The 15,452-nt window shown below is 32.0% G+C and overlaps 2 protein-coding genes across 3 annotated transcripts in view; one reads left to right on the top strand and one right to left on the bottom strand.

The window, feature by feature from the left end:
* The window catches only part of LOC134695031 (serine-rich adhesin for platelets-like), a 178,460-nt gene that overhangs the window by 142,408 nt on the left and 20,600 nt on the right, over positions 1–15,452 (bottom strand). The gene's annotated exons all lie outside the window — the stretch shown is intronic.
* On the top strand, positions 567–5,448 carry LOC134695391 (uncharacterized). The gene is made up of 4 exons (XM_063556629.1): positions 567–650; positions 1,303–1,541; positions 2,631–2,673; positions 4,582–5,448. The coding sequence occupies exons 1-4, from the start codon at positions 632–634 to the stop codon at positions 5,334–5,336; spliced, it is 1,056 nt and encodes a 351-aa protein (XP_063412699.1). The 5' UTR covers positions 567–631; the 3' UTR covers positions 5,337–5,448.

Genomic DNA, 15,452 nt, shown 5'->3' with positions numbered 1-15,452 from the left:
CTATAAAGTGCCTAAAAATGAAAATAAATAAATATTTTAATTGAGAAAACAAACAGCCTGATTTATGACATTAAACAGTATGTGAAAAATAAACATTAAAAACATGAACCCACAACAACCACTGAACTACAAGCTTCGGGCACATAAAGTATGTAGTGGGTGTAACATGTTTGTGAGGACTCAACTCTCTCCTAACCTAGGATAGTAGTGTTTCAGCACAACATAAGAACAAAATATAACAAGAATGTGTCCATAGTTTATGGATGCGCCAATCATACAATCATTTTCTATGTTCATTGGACTGTGAAATTAAGGTAAAAACTCTTTAAAATTAGAAGGATAATATCATATGGAACATGTGAACTAAATTTCATGTTGATTGAACTTTAACTACATCAAAAACTACCATGATCAAAAACTTTAACTGGAAGTGGGACAGATGGACGAACAAATAAATGAACGCAGACCAGAAAACATAATGCCCATAAATAGGACATAAGATATGGGGCATAAAAATCAGTTGAAAATGCTTAACTCATGTACATTTTTTTTTATATACAATTGTCAGAGATACAGCAGCAGCAGGCATATATTTTTCTAGGACTCAGTACTATACAACCACTTTCATGCAATGGCTTTACAGCACCAAGGTATTTAGTTACTAACAAATATGAGTATTCATTGAAATTTTAAATATACCAGATACATTGATTTAATCTCAAACTAGCCATCAGTTTGCATTAGATTTTACAATCATAAAACAAGAATGTGTCCATAGTACACAGATGCCACACTCACACTATCATTTTCGATGTTCAGTAGACCATGAAATTAGTGTATAAACTTTTTTTGGCAGTAAAAGCAGAGAGATCATATCATAGGAAACATGTATACTAAGTTTCAACTTAATTGGCCTTCAACGAATCATCAAAAACTATCTTGACCAAAAACTAACCTGAAGCAGGACAGTTGGAAGGTCTATACAAACAAACGAATGAATGAATGAACTGATGAATGAAAGGATGCAAAGACCAGAAAACATAATGCCTCTTTACTATCGTAGGCGATCAAAGATAGGGCATAAAAATAAGATGCTAACTCATATCTGCATTGATTTTATCTATACTCATGGTCATTATGTGATACATATTTTAATGAACATTGTACCATTATGATTCATTAGAATTTATCTAAATTCAGCCCATGTTCAGTTCATAATACATTATAATTCTTTATAGGCTTCATTTAGTACTATATCGCAACTACTGATGGGAAGTTCAGTTACTGTTATCAATTTTACAGGGAAGAAATTCAAAGTACATACAAAATTTGAAGACATAATGTCTCTAAATTATGATCCAAATCAATTTGTTCAGAAGAAGGAAATTGACAATGAAATAGTCTATAGTTTCAAGTTCAGAGGGGAAGATGTTGACCTTACTCTGTCTCCTGACGCCCCATATGGCAGTTTGCAAGTTGATGGGAAGGGAGGAGACACATGGTGGAATGAAGCTCATAGTATTTTAGATAAACAATGTGAGGTAAACTATTTCTATAAAACAAATTAACTCTGACCAATCAATATTTAAAAAAAAAAACTTTCATTACATCTACATCAATTATATAATAATCTGTAAAGAGCACCTTCTATAATGACCATATTAATCTGGATCATAGTAAATCAAATTATTAACAATTAACAATAAGTGACTAATATATAATATTGTTGTATGATATGTATGTCAATCAATATGTGACACAATAATAAAATAAATTATTATTTTATAAGTTCACAACCAATAATTAGTCAAAAGCTGAAAACACTTTGGATATAAGCAAAATTATCGACTGCAACAATTCCTTCTCAAAATTTGACACCAGCAACAATCACAGGAAAATTCAAAAAGAAAGTCCCTCATCAAATGGCAAAATCAAAAGCTCCAACGCATCAAAGGAATGGATAACAACTGACGATCCTGACTTGGTACAGACATTTTCTAATGTAATAAAAGGTGGGTTACACCTGGTTTTACAGTGGCTAAACCTCTCACTTGTATCACAGTCACATCAAATTCAAGGACAATTTTTGTATTTTCAATGTTAATCATATCATGAGTGGCTTAAAAATGCCATTTAAATGTTCTTTATAATCTGTCATATTTTCTTCAAAAGCAAATAAATGCATATCACCCTTATGCTCCATTTTAGCCATGGTGGCTATGTTTCTTGACAAACTAGAAAATAAAATACAAAATTTATACTACATAATCTGAAACTCATTTAGCTAAAGTTTGGCTGAAAAAAAGAGGGAAGAAAGATACCAGAGGCACAAAAAAATCAAAAATATATTAAAGATTGATTCAGCAGTTTCATTAAGGAGAAGATTTTAAAAAGTTGTAAAAACCTGTCTTAAATATAGGACAATAATTCGTTTAGAGGTCAATTAACAATTTTGGTCAAATGAAACTTATTTGTAAATCTTACTTTGCTATACATGTATTAATATATATATCTTGAAAATGTAAAACAGTCATTGGTCAAAGATTTGAACAAACAACTATAGGTGATTCAGGCTCTTAGTCTAAATGTCAGCCTCTTGTTTATATTGTTGCATGTCTAATATATTTTAGAGACTTCAATCTAGAAAATTGAAATTACCGGGTGCTGAGACAGGTTAGTGTATAATGTACTTTATATGTCCTTGTTGACACATCAGTTCTCTATTCCATATTACCTTACCTATGTTGTATATAGCTCACTGATGCAGGTGGATGACCATCATGTTAGCTTATTAAATCCTAAAATTTCAAAGGGATAATTGCAACATTTCAACTCAACTGGTAACTCTTGACTGCAATAGTTATAAACAATAACCCTCTATCAAGGAAATCATGATACAAAACACAATCTAGAATAATTGGTATAAAAAAAGGCATAAAATTGATGTAGATAGATTGGTCAACATACAGTTTTCAATATAATAGACAAGTCTCAAGGGGGGTGTTCAGATCATCGTTTTTATATTTCTACATGTTTATTTTATTTTTCACTTTATATTCCTGTCAATTGATCTTTATTATATAACCTAAACATGCATCAAATATTTGTTACTGGACGTTTAACAACCATGCAACAATCAATATTAAAAAGAAGATGTGGTATGATTGCCAATGAGACATCTATCCACAAAAGACCAAAATGACACAGACATTAACAACTACAGGTCACTGTACAGCCTTCAACAATGAGCAAAGTCCATACCACATAGTCGGCTATAAAAGGCCCTGATAAGACAATGTAAAACAATTCAAACGAGAAAAACTTTCGGCCTTATTTATGTAAAAAAATGAAAGAAAAAAACAGATATGTAACACATAAACAAACGACAACCACTGAATTACAGGCTCCTGACTTGGGACAGGCACACTGCATAAACAATGTGAATGTTTTCTTTTTATTTCATCACCTCTATTTCTATTAATTTTTTTTGCCTCGCTTCCATACTTACTTTTTTGCACATTATTCTAATATCTGTAAAACACCTTTATATCCTTATAGATGGTGACCTTTTGCATAGCCTCATACATGTACAATACATGGTAATTGAAACAAGAAAAGTAAAAACAACTGCATGCTTAGGCTTTTAGAGAAATTCTGTTACAATGTAAATTTTAACGAAAATCAAATAGCATTCAGGTTATCAATAATTATTCATTAGGAAATGTCAATTCATTTTTCCTGGACCGGGGAAAAGGGGAGCAAATTGTTGATTTTCCTTGAAAATAAGAGGGGTATGATGACATTCCAATTAAAAAACATATCTTGAAAGTTGTCCCAAAAAAAATAGTTTAATTGAGTTGCTGAATAAATTCACAAAAAGACAGTTTTGAAAGAAAAAAAAACGTATATGCACGGGAAATGTTATTTTGAATACTGTATTTTGGAATGAAGAATACCAGCTTTATCGACATTAAAAATACAATTATTATTTATACCTATTCTCCAAAACACAGATCAGAAGTTTCACCTTATCATCGATCTTAATCGGTATTGTATTTAATTATAAACCAATTCAAATGTGTACTATTCCAATCAACATGTAAATGTATTTTACATAAAAGCTTTTGCATAGAGACATTACACACGGGTGTCGATATTTACACACCCGCCGATAAGTTGTCATAAATCACGCATGTGGACGCTGGTATTAATTAACGGCCAGTTTAAGAAGTATAATCAAGCTGTGACAATTTCTGCACTAGATAAGAAGTTTCAGTAGTAATAAAATCATGTTAGAAATTTTTTTTGGTGACCTGAACTGGGGGGGGGGGCACGTGCACCTTGAGGTCAACATAAAGTCTTCAATAAAAGACATATCTACACCTAATGCAAATACTAATACAGGTTACAAAATAATCTATTATCAAAACTGATCATAATATACAAATATAAATTTTCTATAAAAAAGACTTATTCTAGACATTTTTTTAATCAATCACTTATGCTTTCTCAATCCCTAAAGTACAACATAAAAATTTAAATCCTTGAAATATGAGTTTAACTGCATAGTTTTTACTTCAGGTGAAAAAAAGAAACCACTGGTATCAAAAGAAGAATTTCATGACTGCTTTGCACATCCTCACGCTTATGGCACAAATCCTTCAAGTTGGCGTAATGAAACCACTCTACTGTATAAATACAGCTCAAATGCAACCACTAAGTATTGGGACATTCCTGAGCACACTTGGAAAAAAATATTCAATTTAGGAGATAAACATGCTGAACTTATAATGAAGGAAGATCTGTTGAATATTCAAGACTACCTAACAATTCAGCCAGATGACTATGAAGGAGGTTATAAAGTTATACTCAGCGTAGAAGTCATTCTAAGCTACTCACCATGTGACAAATGTGCACAGGCATTATGTCAGTTAAAGGAAAAAATGGATGAAAAAGTAAAGCAACGTAATGAAAAAGGAGAGCAAAGTAAGACAAGAAATAAAGGCACTAACACAGAGATTGAAGAAGTAGAAAAAAATAAATTCAAAATCACCTTTTCAAACTTCTATAAACATTTAGAACTCTATCAAAATGAACACATGAAAGGTTTAAAAGATCTCTTGAAAAGTGATATAAAGCTTGATGTCTTTACCCGTGACAACTGGGACTATTTCTTCACTGCTGCTGGGTTAGTTACTGAGAGACCAAGGAGAAGAAGAAGAGAAAAGGATGACAAGAAAATTTTACAATATCTTGAAGATTTGGTGGCTTTTGATAGGATGCAAGAAGCTCTTGACACAACCAAACTAGACATGAAAAATCAAAAACTGCTTTAATGAGTTCTAATGACACTGAATTGAATTATTATTGAAAGTAATAAGTGTGTATTAATTTACTTGATCACTTTAATGGCAATTAACTGTTAAAGTATACATATATTGATTTAAATTAAAGAAAACAAATAATTATACTGTAAAAACTGCAAAAACTGCAAAAATAAACTTGTGGCTATAATAAAACTGTAACTATAAATACATGGTCTTATTCAATGCTTGCTTTAAAACAAAACAGAAAACAGAAAAAAACAATCCATCTATGACATTACCCTCCATATATAACCTTATTACTGTTTGCCTTTGATTTTATTTTCTCTGTCCCCCATAAAAGAGGGACGAAAGATACCAAAGGGACAGTCAAACTCATAACTCAAAATATGTAGGATATTTAGGCATTTTTGGCATCAAATGAAAGCTGAAGAACTGGTGATCATTGTAGAACACTTTTGGACTTTTAATTTTAAATATTAAAAAACTGCACCAAATTTTAAAAAGAGGGTACATTTTGTCTGTTTGTCAGATCTGAAGTACCTTTTTTGGTACATTCGAAGTTCGGGAAACCAGTTGTTTCTTATATGCCATTAAGGGTATATTGATTTTTTCAGTAGAAGACACCATAAAGTGTTGCTTTGAAATGCAATGATTGCCACTTTATTTGTACTTAAAATGAAAGAGGTGTGCCTGGTTGAAATGGAGGAATTTAACATAGAAAGTAATGGGACCATGAATTAGTGGTGTATCCACCAATGATCCATGCAAAATTGGATAAAGGAAAGATAAACTCAGGTGTCAGATAAGCCAGTAGGCCTTACAATCATTCCATAAACTAAATCTAGTCATCCTATTGCTTATACATATCTGTGAACAACTCAACCAAAAACCTTCAACCTATAAACCATAAAACTGGTGTCATTGGGTTAGATGAAAAAATGCTAGACAGACATGTTCTCATTCCAACTATTTCATAAATCATCTGAAATCAAGAACTCCATCAGACCTAGAATTGGCTAGAAAACAAAACCTTGATTCTAATCCACAAAAGGAGGTCAGAATCAGGTGAACCTTATTTGAATGAAAGCAGAAGTAGAGTAGTAAGTCCTGAAGACAGCAATACTACAATACAACTTATCTAATATGTACCCCAGTCAACAGCTTACTGACAATATCAATAGTTTATGGTATCATGAGTGAAAATATTAGACATCCTCAGGGTTTCTGGCTTGGTCAATATTATTTTCACCTCCACTTTCGCGAAAAAGAATATTTTTTCACCATTTTCATTTTTTTCCCCGAACTAACATGAACATATTTTTTGTTCTTATTACTTAAGGTACCAGGATTATTATCAGTTACATTATTCTACATAAGACTCATCAGTGACGCTCAGATCAAAATAGTTATAAAGCCTCATAAGTAAAAAGTGGAAGAGCATTGAGGACCCAAAATTCCAAATAGTTGTGTCAAATACAGCTAAGAGGTAATCTATTCCTGGGATAAGAAAATCTCAAAATTTATAAAAATAATAGTGCTGAAAATGAGAGTACATCTATATTGCATAGACACCTAAATCAAAACAACTAATTGTTTCCAGAAAATCCTTCTGCTTGTTATCAACTGTTGAAAGCTCAAAGTTTGCCATATGAAAACATAAGTTTTTGTCACAAGGTTATTGAAAATAAACTATATATATAAATTGCTCATTTATACTCCTTACTTGTAACAATTACTAGATGGACAAGTCAGTAGGTAAGTCTGTAGTTATGCTAATTTGTTACGTATCATCTTTACCTTTAATGTACATCTCCTTCTGAGACTTTTGAAATACATTCATATTATGTATGACCTCAGTTGGATATTTAACATAGGCAGATCCAAAAGGTAAAATCACAAAAATAGTATACTGAATACAGAGGAAAATTCAAAAAGAAAAGTCCCTGATCAAATGGCAAAATCAAAGGCAGAAACATATCAAACAACAACTGTCATATTCCTGACTTAGTGGAATAGCCAAAAAAGATTGATAATATAGTTTATATAATCCATCACACTTCAGCAGTACCACCACAGTATTTTGGCATAGCACTTCATGTCAAATAATTTTTTCAGTGTAATCATGGAGTACAGTCATAGTCTTAGGTTTAGACTCCTATATTCACTGATAGTTTTGAATACAGTATTTTTTATATTCTTATCAATAGTAATATCAAATTCCAAAGTCATGACTTATATATATATTAAATTGTCAGATTTTCTCTTTTAAGTTAGGTTTTCAAAATATTAGATAATAAATGTGCTTTACACTTCTATGTTATTTGTAACCTTGCATGTTAACCATGTCCTTTATTGGCAAGAGAAAACACAATCAATACTGTGAAACTTTTATTCGTGGGGTACCAATTTTCATGGTTTTCGTGGATGACTTTATCATCGAATTCAAGTGTTCAACAAAATAAAACAACCATTGACACAGAAAGATCAGGCTGACTACTGATATGATCTAGAGAATATATTGAATATCGCCAAATCTGAGAATACTTTAATGGCAGTCACAGAACTACAACCGCAATCATGCAGGTCATACCCATTTAATCTTCAATAACCTTAACTGTACAACTTTTGATCTTTTCATTCTCTTTAAAATGTTTTTGATCAATGAAAGTCAGATTTCCGGTATTGATATGCTGTATGTATAAAGTGTTCATTTTATATACTCATAGTTCTCATAAATATGGGAAATTATAATTTCATGCTGGGCTTTATTTTGATGAGAATTATCTGACTAGATATGTTTATAGCATTTGTTTATGTTACTGCTTTCTTTAGATGATATGTTATGGCCTAATTATCACCTTTGATGGTCTTTAATCTGTTGATCACTTTATCATGGGTTAATTAGTGTTACACGGGTCAATGTTTACTTTGAAATTTCCTCAATCCAGACTACTTGTAACCTTCGTTTCTAAAGGCTTTAATTTTTCATTTTTTTTTAAACTAAAATCCACGAATTCAAAAAACCACGAACATGTAAATATTGCTCAAACCATGAAAGATGATAGCCACATTATAGTACTTTCACAGTATACTAAGAATGAAAAATTGAATTAGGTCCAGAGGTTACAAAGTGGTACAATTTTATAAGTCTGTTATCTGTAAAAAAAGAAAGCTTTTGAAATGTTTATGACAGCAACAGAAGCCAAATGAAGATGATAATACATATAGCAAATTTAACCAGACAAGCTAATAGAGACAAGCCATTAAATAATTAAACAATTGGATCCAGTAAATTCGAGTGTGGCACACCCTTCACTTCAACTGACACTGTTCAAGCAGATATATGCATGTACCTGTATTTCTATGTTATTTGAACATAATACCAACATGATTTATTGGAACTTATTTTAATTCTGAAAATGTTGAGTTAATTATTCTTTTTTACAACTTCAATAGTTATCATACTTTTTAGGCCTAAAGTACTATCAGGACAGACAAAACACATATCAAGATGGAACTCCCAGTTCAATTCAGATTGATTTTCGTGGGGATGAAAAATACCCTATCTTTAAATACATAATATCTCACAACTATGCCAGACATCCATTTGTTAATTTGAATTCACTTGAAGTTGGAGAAATAGAGTATCAATTCAAATTCAGAGAGGAGGATGTTTTCATTTCTCTTCATGATTCACGACCTGGCACTTTGAATGTATATGGTAATGGACAAATTAAATGGTACAATGAAGCAGCTGGTATTTTAGATAAACACTATGAGGTAAACTACTTCTTAACTGCTATAACAAGATAACTCTGACCAGTATACTGAAATATAATGATTTAACTTATACAAAAAGAATAAAAATTGTAAACTTTTAAAGTAAGTGATAGTCCTAAGTATAAAGCTTTATCATGTTTATTAAAAACTGTCACATTAACCAAGATAACTAAACAAAGACCAATGAACCATGAAAATGAGGTCAAGGTCAGATGAACCATGCCAGGTAGAGATGTACAGCTAACAATGCTTCCATACAACAAATATAGTTGACCTATTACTTATAGGAAGAAAAATAGACCAAAAAACAAAAACTTAACACTGAGCAATGAACCCTGAAAATGAGGTTGAGGTCAAATAAAACCTGCGTGACTGACATATAGATTATAAAATATTTCCATACACCAAATATAGTTGACCTATGGCATATACTACTAGATAAAAAGACTATAACAAAAAAACTGAACTTTGAGGTCATTGAATGTCAGACGATATCTGCCTGCTAGATATGTACACCTTACAATCATTCCATACAACATGTACAACAAATATAATAGATCTATTGCATAAAGTATGAGAAAAACAGACCAAAACACAAAAACTTAACTATAACCACTGAACCATGAAAATGAGGTCAGGGTCAGATGACACCTGCCAGTTGGACATCTACACCTTACAGTCCTTCCATACACCGAATATACTAGCCCTATTGCTTATAGTATCTGAGATATGGACTTGACCAACAAAACTTAACCTTGTTCACTGATCCATGAAATGAGGTTGAGGTCAAGTGATAACTGTCTGACAGACATGATGACCTTGCAAGGTACGCACATACCAAATATGATTATCCTATTACTTATAATAAGAGAGAATTCAACATTACAAAAAATCTGAACTTTTTTTCAAGTGGTCACTGAACCATGAAAATGAGGTCAAGGACATTGGACATGTGACTGACGGAAACTTCGTAACATGAGGCATCTATATACAAAATATGAAGCATCCAGGTCTTCCACCTTCTAAAATATAAAGCTTTTAAAAAGTTAGCTAACGCCGCCGCCGCTGGATCATTATCCCTATGTCGAGCTTTCTGCAACAAAAGTTGCAGGCTCAACAAAAACCATAGAAAAATCTTCTTTTTGGTAAATTATAAGAAAATTCTGTCTCAAAAATATATACTTATGATCTACCTTAATTACATCAAAATGTGAAAGTTTGAAATCAAAAGGTTGTTGTCGGTTGGTTTCTTGCTGATTAATTAAGTTTTGGTTTTGTTTCATTATTTTGTACATATTTTAGTTATTAGTTTTTTCCTCTGAATTGTTTTACATATGCAATTTCAGGCCTTTTGATATAGTTGACTATGAGGTATGGGCCTCGCTTAAGGTGCATTCACACGATACGATTTTCCTTTCGATTTTCATTTGATTTTTACCTGTGCATCTGCTTTCGACTAAAATCGTATTGTGTGAACACTAAAATCTGAAGTCGAATGTCAAGTTGAAACGTTGTTTTGAAATGGAAACATACGCTATTTTCATTCGAAGTTTTAACTGGAATCGGACCGTGTGAACGAAAAATCGACTAAATTTATCAGTTGATTAAAAAAATCAAGCTTTTTTTTCTAGATCTCAGAAGAAAATCAACTCTGTTACACTAATATAATCGAAAAATTAAGAGTGTCACATGGTGTCTCTATATGTTGTCTGAATTACAATGTATGTTATTGTTCTGTAATTTATATATTCGCCATGATCCGCAATAAATTTTTAAATATCATTTTGGCACTCTTCACCAAAACTTCAACGGATATTACTTTCCACGGATATAACATTTCGAGTATTCCGTCTTTTTATTATAAAACATTATACGTGTATTTGAAGAGAGAAGTTGTATTAGAATTAAATTGTACACCGATATCAATATGTTGGGTGTAGAATCTATTTTCAAAACTGTGTTTATTTAGAAAACAGAGATTACATGCCGAACAAATTTCTGCATTTTTTCACCAATGTTTCAAGACTGAAATCATATAATTTAGAGTATTTTAAAAAAATTTAAAATGACCATAATTGATATAAACAAAAATTATTCAAGGTAACTTTATAACTCATACTACATGTACACTCTTTATTGTGCTAAATATTTCGCCAAGCTTGGGTCCATTATCTCTGATTAGTCTAAAAGGAAATTACAGGTTTGCGAAGAAACATTTATTACGGCCAGTACGATCACTATGGTAGTCTCAATTAAGATGGTAGTGCAATATGTATTAAAGATAATAATATTAAAGATATATAAAATATCTGATAAAGTAGTAAATATACATAAAAAAAAAGACTAGACTAAAGAAATATTTTGAAGAATTTAGGAATAGTCTTTGGAATCTCATTATCAAATCACCATTCAATAAATAACTCAATAATATTTGTTTAAACTTTAATAATACTTGCGTATAAAGATAATTTCGGAAGTTGCTGCGTTTAGAAATATAAAAAAGCACTTGTTCAAATCTGATGAAAATGGAATGGAAAATCGTATCGTGTGAACAGAACGCTGTATGATTTACCTGTGCGACGGTGTCAAGTCGAATGGAAAATCCAATGGAAAATCATATCATGTGAATGCACCTTTATGGTTGAATGCCATAAGGTGACCTATAGTTGTTATTTGGTGTCTTGTGGAGAGTTGTCTCAAGGGTAATCATCAAATCTGGACCAGCTTATAATTAGCGGGCTGCCTTTGAATCATGTTACATGTATACTAGAGCATAACTGATAATTTCTTTCCATTAGAGACAGGGAACCGTTAATAAAAAAAAAATCCTTTTACAATGAGTATTGTAAAATTTCAAATAATGGGCCAATAAAGGAGTGGTTGCACAGTAAATGTAAAAATTATCAATCAAGACAAAAACTAGAGGCTCTAAAGAGCCTGTGTCGCTCACCTTGGTATATGTGAATATTTAACAAAGGAAGCAGATGGATTCATGACAAAATTGTGTTTTGGTGATGGTGATGTGTTTGTAAATCTTACTTTACTAAACAGTCTTGCTGCTTACAATTATCTTTATCTATAATGAACTTGGCCCAGAAGTATCAGTGGAAATGTTAATTATTTATGAAAATTGTTAAAAATTGACTATAAAGGACAATAACTCCTTAGGGGGTCAATTGACCATTTCGGTCATGTTGACTTATTTGTAAATCTTACTTTGCTGAACATTATTGCTGTTTACAGTTTATCTCTATCTATAATAATATTCAAGATAATAACCAAAAACAGCAAAATTTCCTTAAAATTACCAATTACAGGTGCAGCAACCCAACAACAGGTTGTCGGATTCATCTGAAAATTTCAGGGCAGATAAATCTTAACCTAATAAACATTTATACCCCTTGTCAGATTTGCTCTAAATGCTTTGGTTTTTGAGTTATAAGCTAAAAACTGCATTTTATCCCTATGTTCTATTTTTAGCCGTGGTGGCCATCTTGGTTGGTTGACCGGGTCACCCCACACATTTTTTAAACTAGATACCCCAAAGATGATTGTTGCTTAGTTTGGATTAATTTGGTCCAGTAGTTTCAGAGGAGAAGATTTTTGTAAAAGATAACTAAAATTTACGAAAAATGGTTAAAAATTGACTATAAAGGGCAATAACTCCTAAAGGGGTCAACAGACCATTTCGGTCATGTTGACTTGTTTGTAAATCTTACTTTGCTGAACATTATTGCTGTTTACAGTTTATCTCTATCTATAATAATATTCAAGATAATAACCAAAAACAGCAAAATTTCCTTAAAATTACCAATTCAGGGGCAGCAACCCAACAACGGGTTGTCCGATTCATCTGAAAATTTCATGGCAGATAGATCTTGACCTGATAAACAATAATACCCCTTGTCAGATTTGCTCTAAATGCTTTGGTTTTTGAGTTATAAGCCAAAAACTGAATTTTACCCCTATGTTCTATTTTTAGCCGTGGCGGCCATCTTGGTTGGTTGACCGGGTCACCCCACACATTTTTTAAACTAGATACCCCAATGATGATTGTGGCCAAGTGTGGTTTAATTTGGGCCAATGGTTTCAGAGGAGAAGATTTTTGTAAAAGCTAACGACGACGGACGCCGGACGACAACGACGACGCTGGACGCCGGACGCCAAGTGATGGGAAAAGCTCACTTGGCCCTTCGGGCCAGGTGAGCTAATAAAATCATTCAACACATTTTGTTATTGTACCAACCCAGGCTCTCTAGAACCTGATTTTCTCAATATTGTTTGTCTATGCTTGTGCATGTACTTTTTTTAGAGACAATTTAATGACTTGTGTGGTCTGTTATATTGTCAACTATTCTTAATAATTCCTGATATCCTTTTTATCCATTATTTAAATGTAGACTGGAAGTGAATATAATTCATTGGTGAAATTAAAAGTTAAATAAGCTGATTTAAATTGTTGTGTTTGCCACCTGATGCACATCTGTAAATCAGGAACACTCAATAGTCCAATTGATGAAAGATAGTGATTAAAGTTTTATCATACTTTTTTTTTTACTTGATTATGGTAACCAAACATTTCTTTTCATGTGAATTTTTTCACAATATCCTTTATTTTTGACCCTAGTATAAATACAAGGAAAAAGATCATGACTTTTTTATATTGTTACATGTCTGATATGTTTTAGAGACTTCTATCTGGAGAATTGCAACCAGATGTTCCGCAGGACTCAGCTTTATACGACTGCAGAGTTGGAACTCTGAACAGTTGGGGCAAGTATGGACACAACATTCAATCTTGAATCACAGCTCTGAATTTGGATTGTGATTAAATAGTTGACACAACATAGGCTTCTGACATGAATGTGGTCTAAGAACTTAAAAACTTAAAATTTTTAAGTTGGACATTTACCTATTATGGTCCTGGATATTCAAAATCTAAATACATGGTTAGATTCAGCATATCAAAAAAACCCAACAATTCAATTTTTTATGAAATCAAATAAAGTTCATTTTTGGACCCTTTAGACCTTAATGTGGACCAATTTGATAACCGGGCCCAAATATCAAAAATCTAGATACATAGTTAGATTCAGCATATATCAAAGAACCCAATATATTCAATTTTTGTTGAAATCAAACAAAGTTTAATTTTGGACCCCGATTTGGACCAACTTGAAAACTGGGCCTACAATCAAAATCTAAATACATGTTTAGATTCAGCATATCAAAAAAACTGAAGTATATTAAATGGACATGGAAACCTTGCGGTCACTTTTTATCGTCCGCTACTTGCATCTTATTTGAAAGAAAAAAAATATTCATAGTAATTTGATGGACTTCATTGATACCATACATATTGTAAAAGTAGAATGGTAACAACATACATCAAGTAGTACTAGATAACACAAATTTCAAAAGGTATTATAACATACTGACTTTTTAATCAAATGCAGGACTTGCGGGATATGCACAAGAAATAAAGAACACAGACACGAAACACGGGAAATAAATAAGGGGAAACATGAAGCACGCAAATCGAACCAAACACGAGAAAACGAGAAATAAAACATCAAAACACGAAAATACGGGAAATAAAAATGCCGAAAACGTTGCACAAAAATAACCCTTTACCACCCTCAGTAGAGAACTGTAATTTAATTACTAGTAGAATGTGTCTGTTCATCTGAGTCACAGTTATTCCATAACAATCAACAAGATAATCATGATGATATCCCTTTCAACCACGAGAAAGATGCAAATTCCATAATTAAAAATAATTCCAAGTTCAAATAATAGCCTGTTCTATGTGCTTTTTGAATTTTAGTTCATTTATATGTTTTGAAGTTTAGTGTTTAGTGTTTAGTTTACACATTTCTATTGATGGGCCAGATGAAGCTGCCTCAGGATGCTGTGTTGAATACCCATTGATTGGGGGGTCCCTTCTGCTGTTATCTGCTCTTCAGTCTGGTTGTTGTCTCTTTGACATGTTCCACATTTCCATTATCAATTTTAAATATAAATTTTCTTTAAAAAAGACTTATATTCTAGACATATTTCTCAATCATTAAAGTACAACACAAAAATTTTAATACTTGAAATATTGTAATGCAGTAATGCATAATTTTTACTTCAGGTGAAAACAAAAAACCACTTGTATCAGAAAAAGAATTTCGCAAATACTTTGCAATTCCTTATGCCTATGGCACAAATGGTCCAAAATGGTCTCATGAAACTATTCTACTGTATAAATACAGCTCAAATGCAACTTATAAATATCGGGACATTCCAGAAAACACTTGGAAAAGAATAGACAATGAACCAGGCAGAGATGGAAGAGATGCT

This window comes from Mytilus trossulus, chromosome 13 (genome assembly GCF_036588685.1).
Source record: "Mytilus trossulus isolate FHL-02 chromosome 13, PNRI_Mtr1.1.1.hap1, whole genome shotgun sequence".
Lineage (NCBI taxonomy): Eukaryota > Metazoa > Mollusca > Bivalvia > Mytilida > Mytilidae > Mytilus > Mytilus trossulus.
This window is presented reverse-complemented; position numbering and strand designations above follow the sequence as displayed.

What these genes read in the sequence shown, in the direction of transcription:
- LOC134695391 (XM_063556629.1), top strand. An exon ending in TTTTAGATAAACAATGTGAG is followed by an intron (nt 1,542 to 2,630) that starts GTAAACTATTTC and finishes AATATATTTTAG; the next exon opens with AGACTTCAATCTAGAAAATT. An exon ending in ATTACCGGGTGCTGAGACAG is followed by an intron (nt 2,674 to 4,581) that starts GTTAGTGTATAA and finishes TTTTTACTTCAG; the next exon opens with GTGAAAAAAAGAAACCACTG.